The sequence below is a fragment of the Fukomys damarensis genome, unplaced genomic scaffold (genome assembly GCF_012274545.1).
Source record: "Fukomys damarensis isolate Sample0158 unplaced genomic scaffold, DMR_v1.0_HiC HiC_scaffold_12, whole genome shotgun sequence".
Taxonomy (NCBI): domain Eukaryota; kingdom Metazoa; phylum Chordata; class Mammalia; order Rodentia; family Bathyergidae; genus Fukomys; species Fukomys damarensis.
The window spans coordinates 6801517-6807725 of record NW_022900924.1 but is presented as its reverse complement, the minus strand read 5'-3'; the positions used below and the strand labels follow the sequence as shown (position 1 = coordinate 6807725).

At 59.1% G+C, this 6209-nt stretch overlaps 1 protein-coding gene across 1 annotated transcript in view; it reads left to right on the top strand.

The window, feature by feature from the left end:
- Lrrc75b (leucine rich repeat containing 75B) overlaps window positions 1-5715 on the top strand; it is a 19079-nt gene extending 13364 nt beyond the window's left edge. Inside the window, exons 6-8 of the mRNA XM_010604169.1 lie at window positions 2174-2302; window positions 3374-3489; window positions 4956-5715. Coding sequence (XP_010602471.1) covers window positions 2174-2302; window positions 3374-3489; window positions 4956-5481 — 771 coding nt within the window. The 3' untranslated portion in view covers window positions 5482-5715. The remainder of the gene's footprint in view (window positions 1-2173; window positions 2303-3373; window positions 3490-4955) is intronic.
- Window positions 5716-6209: the final 494 nt, after the last annotated feature.

Below are 6209 nucleotides of genomic sequence, written 5' to 3'. Positions count from 1 at the left end.
TGGCCGGGAGGGGCCGGGGCTGCAGGCTGCGGGGAGGGCGGTTCCGAGGGCGAGATGGGCTCGCAGGGGCTGAGGAAGAGCCGGCTGGGGAGGCTGGCAGACTGTGTGCGGAGGAGAGGGCCGCTACGTCAGGGATCTGGTGTGTGCTGTGTGTTGAGGGCGCCCCGGCCTGGAGCTGAGCCCACATTCAGGCCTTGGCAAGCAAAGAAGAGGGCTGGATGGGGTCGTGGGGGGGGGTCGTCTTGTGTGGAAGGACAAGAGGGCAGCTTCTTCCTCCCCCAGGATGAGCGGAAGCCCTGGACCCTGGGAGCAGCAGCCCAGCTGGTCTGCAGGTGCACACGGAGGCACTAGGGCAGCACAAACAAAGCCACAAGGCATGCACCCTCCTAACGGGCAGCTGCTGCCCACCGAGTGCTCAAGGCCAGTGTCTGCACGTCACAGCGACGCGTTTGGGCAAGTGAGGACTCTGGTTCCACACACATCAGGGGCTCTAGCCTGAGATCCTGAGCCTTGAGCAACATGGATGTGGGATCCAGCACTACCCCTGGGTGAACTACTTTTCACTCTACCCAGTTCCCATTCCCTGCAGCAGCTGGCACCACCCACCCTGTCCTGTGAGCTGAAATCAGCCCTGCCTGCAGGTGTTTAGCCTGTAGAAGGTAGATGAGTGGGGGTAGGGAAACTGAGGCACGAAGAGAAGTGGTCCACAGAGGAAACTGGGAGGGTGGGAGCCAGGGCTAGACGCTGGCCTTCCAGGCCTTCTCCTCCTCCAGCTCCAGGTTCCCTTCTCTGGGTTCAGTGGGCTGGAAAGGTGGAGCTGGCCCTTTAAGAGGAGCTGTCCAGACCAGTGGAGGCTGTTTGCGGTCTGGGACCCGGTCTGGGTCTGCCGCTCACCAGCCTCCCCTTCTTCCCTCTGGAATCTCCCTAGCTGGCATCTGTGGCTTGAACCATGCTGAAAATACAAACAGCAGCGTAGCACCTAATCAGCCAGACTGACCAGAGGCACAGACTGCTGTCTGGGATGGTGTCTGGAGCCCAAGGGACCAGCTGGGCATTTTCCCTGGAAGCAACAGAGAGAGAAGGCCACTTGGAACCTCGCTGGGTCACCCCTGTGTGTCCCAGCAGTGGAGGTTTGAACCTTAGCAAAGGGTTCTTCTGCCCCATAACCAGCAGGAGCTGGCCTGTCTTTCTGGGCCCAGGATGACCGTGCAGGGCATGTCATTGTCTTTGGCTTAGGGAGGACACACACACAGGAAACTGGAGGTTCCTTTTGGCTGTGCCTGGCCCATCAGCTGTGTGTCCTCTAATGGACGCCCTGGAAGGATGCCTTGCCCTACAGGAATAGAGAGGAGAAAGTGAAGAACAAAGGCAGAAAGGTTAGGTCAGTGCCCTGGCCATAGATCTGATCGAGGGTAGGAGAAGGATCAGGCACAGGGAGTGCAGACCGTGTAAGTCTCGTCTCTGAGTTCACTTCCGGAGTCTCTGAGTTCACTTCCGGAGCACTTGATCTGCACCAAAGGGGTTGAGGATCAAGAGAGGGATGTGGTCGGCTGGGGATCCTGGGAGGGGGGCCGCTAGGGGTGGAGGCCTGAACCTTGGCAGGAGCAGGAGAGGGGGAAAAGTGGACACGCTAAGTGAGCTGGGGGAGCGAAGGCGAGGGAAAAGGGCCGGGTGAGTTCTGGGAAGGTGGGCAAGCCTGCCCCTCCCTCCCTCCTTGTACTTAGCTGGCGCACAGGGCAGGAGGCCAGCTTCAGGGCAGGGGATGAACATGTAGAACCTGAGTGTTTTCGGAACATCTGAACTGGGAGAGAGGCCCATCCGCACGGGGTGGGGTGGTGGCTGCAGCTCAGGAGACCTCAGGGATGGGAGGGAAGAGGTCAAGGGCCCAGAAGGAATCTTGGGTAAATCGCCATTCAGAGCAGCAGACAGCCCCAGAGAAGGAAGGGGGTCACAGCAAGACACTGAACCACCTGTAATCTGCCTATGGCCCCCATAAGGCCCTGGTGTGCCACCCTCTCCTCATCCAAAGGTTTCATGGTCTTAGGGAGATTCCAGCAAGCCTCAGGGAGGGAGGTGAGGACACAGGAAGCAACAGGAGGGGCATCTGGTTGACTGGTCGGAGAAAGAACGCTCCACTCTCTGGCTTATTCACCTACCTCTTCATCACCCACAGGATCTGGGCCTTGAGGGGACCCTCCTCACTGACATCCTCTACAGGAACGTGACCTTCCTCAACCTGGTGGACCCCATCTCCCATGACCTGCTGGTGAACCTGGCCCGGGACCTGCAGTGTCCCAAGAAGGTAAGGGTAGTCTCATTTCCACAGTGACAGAGCACTGTGCCCAGGCCTGGGGACACTAGCTGAGCAGAAGTCACACGGGGACCCTGGAGGATATAAACTGTTTTTGACAAATTTGCTAAAAACTGGATTTGCAACCTCTGCGTTCTGGGGCAGAAGAGGCTGGAGACCCCATTGACTGCTGGGACTCTATCCCGCGTGTACAGCTTTGGGGATGGTGCTCTCTGTCCCCCCCAAGGCAGCTTGGGCCATGGGCACGCCCCTCCTCGTGTTAAGTTGGAGCCTACCACCTACACCCTTCACCCTCTGCCCAGCGGCCGTGTCCTTCCATGAGCACGGACCCAGCCCCAGCCTGTGTGGACCAGCTCCTGAGCCCTGGTCACCATGAATTCCCTGCATGAAACAAGCTGCAGGCTCTGCCTTCTGCGGCATCGCATACAGTTGGCTGCCCACAGCTATCGCAGTAACCCCGGGGCTTGCTGTCTCTGTGCCTGTCGAATGCTCCTGGGGCTATTAAGAGAGGGACTGTGTAAAGGAACATTCCAGGTAATGTAGCATGACTGGTGCCAGCTTTGTGAAAAGCTCGCCCTGTTATTCTACCCCCAGCTGGGCCTCGGCGGGGGCCCAGTTAGGACAGAGAGAGTCAGGATGTAGTGCGGTAAAACATTAAAGCCCCAGCCCTATCAGCCCAGACCGAGGCACACAGGCATGGCGTAGCTTGGAGAACGAGAGGATAGAAGATCGTGCTGACCTGGCTTGTTCCTATTCCCTGGGATTGGCGTCAGTAGAGCAGGGCTCCCTCGAGGGGCCTGGTCTGAACCCCCTGTGGCAAGTCCCCTGGGGGTGCTGAGGGTGAGCGGGCCACCAGCTGCTAGCTGAAGCCACTGGCCCTGGGCCTGAGAACAGGGAACAAGGGCCCATTGTCTGGGCTTCCTCCCGCCGGGCACTGCGGGTTTCGGACCGGCCTGTCCAGCTCCCAGCAGGCAGCCTCCCCTGGCTCTGGGCCAGCTCAATCCGCGGTGGGTGTGAGAGGGGCTGGGTCTCACCCTGACAGCGCTGCCCCCCACCCCTCAGGACTACGAGCTCTGGAAATCCTCCGACAAGATCTGCCGGCAGCTCATCTACCACCTCACCCCTCATTCCAAGCGGCACCGAGGGCCCAGCCACCCCCAGAGGAAGACCCAGAGCTGGTAAGGGGAGCCCAGCCACAGCCCCTCTCCGCTGTCTCTTCAGCATCCCTCCCAGGTTGTTACCATAATGTCTCTCACCGAGAGTCTGCCGCTTACAGTCTCACCCTGCCGGTTACATCCTCATCTGCACTGAGTCTCCATCCCCGGAAGCCAGTCCGACCCTTGGCAGCACATGTACCCAAGCCAAGCTGCCTTCTCTGTGTTAAATACCTTCCGTCTCCCCCAGGATGGTCCTGACATTCACTCATCCCTCAGTCCCTGGTCTATCGCAGGGCCCGGACCTCCTTCCCTACCTGCCACCCGAGAGAGCTCAGCAGGAGTCAGGTAAATCTTCATAACCCGTGGCAAGGGAGGCAGATTCTGCATCACGATTCCCATTGGACAGGGAAAGAAACTGAGGCTGGGAGAGGCAATCTTGCCAAGAGCACACTCTCCCTAATTGTCCTGCAGCCCTTGGAGAATTCGCCAACACCAAGCTGCTAGAAACTGAGGCCTCCAAGGGTACCACATAGCTTACTGCTGTAGGGTCCTACTCTCATCTCTCCTCATGCATACAAGCCCAGCCTGGAAGGAGCTGCAGGCCCAGGGCCCCAGAGCCACAGCTCAGAACAGGCTCTAACACATGTTCCCTATTGGACTTCCACATCCTTCTGTTCTTCTGGGGGCCCACGGGGAACCTAGAGCCTATGCAGTTGTCCCAAGGGAGACCCTCCGTCTCTAAGTGTCTCTCCCAATTTAGAACACAGGGAGTCCTCCCCCGGGACGAGTCCTCACCCCACACCCCACCAGCCCTTCCCCCTCACGATCCAGAGGCAAGGGGTCTAGCCTGATATTCCATCTCAGAGAAAGCTTTTCCCTCACCCCCATGGACCGGACTTCAGAGTAGGCCCGGGGAAAAAAATGTGGGCTGAGTCAAAGCACCTCGACTCGGAGACCTGTCCGCCCTCAGTGATGCGTGGTCATTGGAGAGTTATTTCCCATCTCTGGGCGTCAGTTTTCTCCTCAGTAGCATGGGTCATTATCCCTACCCCCTCGGGCTGGCATAAAAATAAGTGAGATAACAAAAATAACAGGGACGGTGATGCTGGCCACATAGTAAGGTTTTATAATAATAGAGCAAGTCCCCGACTTTCAAACGCATTCCATTCCAGGAGAATGTAAGCTGGATTTGTTTGGAAGTCTGACAAAGTGAGTTTTAGATGAGTCTGTGAAAGTTCGCAACTCGAATGTTCGTAAGTTGGGGACTTACTATAGTAGTTCAAGCATGGAACCTTAATTTAATCTTCACAGCAACCTGTCCCCTTTCACTAGGGCTCAGAGAGGTTCTCAGCCTGCCCGTGGCCACACATTTAGGAAATGGCAGTTGGAACCAGAGTTTGCCAGATAGGTCATCGTCTGCGGTCACCAGGGTACTGCCTAGCCCCAGGGCCCTTGCTTAATCCATCTCAACTGCAATATTCCCACAGCCTCAAGAGCGGCCTCCAGAAGACTCTGCTGGGCGGGGAGACTGTGGACCTTTCGGGCATCCCGCTGTCAGCGCGAGACGTGCAGCACATAATGTGCTACCTGGGCAGCCATGGCGCTGGGCTGGCGGTGCTGGACCTGAGCTTCACAGGGCTGAGTGATGAGTTCCTGCACCTGCTGCTGCCCAGCCTGTGGACGCTACCCCGCCTCACCCAGCTCCTGCTCAACGGCAACCGGCTGACACGGGCTGCTGCCCGCGAGCTCACGGAGGCCGTCAAAGACACCACCAAATTCCCTGCGTTGGCCTGGGTGGACCTGGGCAACAATGAGGATGTGGCCTCCCTGCCCCAGGCCCTGCTCGTCGGCCTGCGCCGGCGGCTGAGCCAGCGTACCTCGCTCCCCACCATCTACGAGGGTCCAGACTTTGAGGCTGGGGATGGCACAGCTGGGTCTCCCGCTGCTGCCTCTACATGGGGCTCTGCAGCTGCTGGCCCAGGGCCTGAGCCACAGGCCTGCTGCGCCAGGTGACCCACCACTCACTTCCGTCTGTGCTACTGAGCGAGGGTGCTCTTGAGTGCACAAAAGCGAGTGGTGGAGATGCCGCAGGCCTCCAGGGAGCCAGTGGAGCTGCGCGGCCTGGGACCAAGGGGTTGGCCAGGCAAGGCTGACTTCCCTTGGCACATTTAGGAGGCTCCTTCCCTCAGCAGGAGGGTCCCTGGCACCCGCAGCACAGACCCCGCAATAAAGTGCTGACCCCCTTGGCCTCAGCCCTCTCTGTGTCACAAACCTAGTGTCCCCTAGGTGCCAGCTTGGCTGCTGTGGTGGGGTAGCCCCTGTCTGTGCCAAAGCGAGGGGCCAAAGTTGTACCGACTTCCCCCGGTGCTCCCTGGCAGGGCCGTGTGGAGACACGCGTGTGGGGGTCATGAGTCCAACAGCACGGGCTGGGCATTTAGAGGAGGCGCTCACATCTGGGCAGAGTTTGGGCTGCGGGGAGGAGCAGGTTGGGAGCCGGGGGTGGGGTGCAGAACTCTGCATGGACCCTCACAGCAAGCTCACTTGTGAGCCCCTGCTTCCATCGGGACCCCTTGGGCTGAGAACAGGGCTGCACTGGCTGGGATGAGGCCATAGCTGACCGGAATGGGTGGACTCAGGGCTGACGCAGTGCCACCCACACCCTCCAGTCCCCAAGCCTCCACTGGTGAGTAGGCAACTCAGGGGGTCAGGAGATGCACCTGGCCAGAGACAAAAAGCTATGT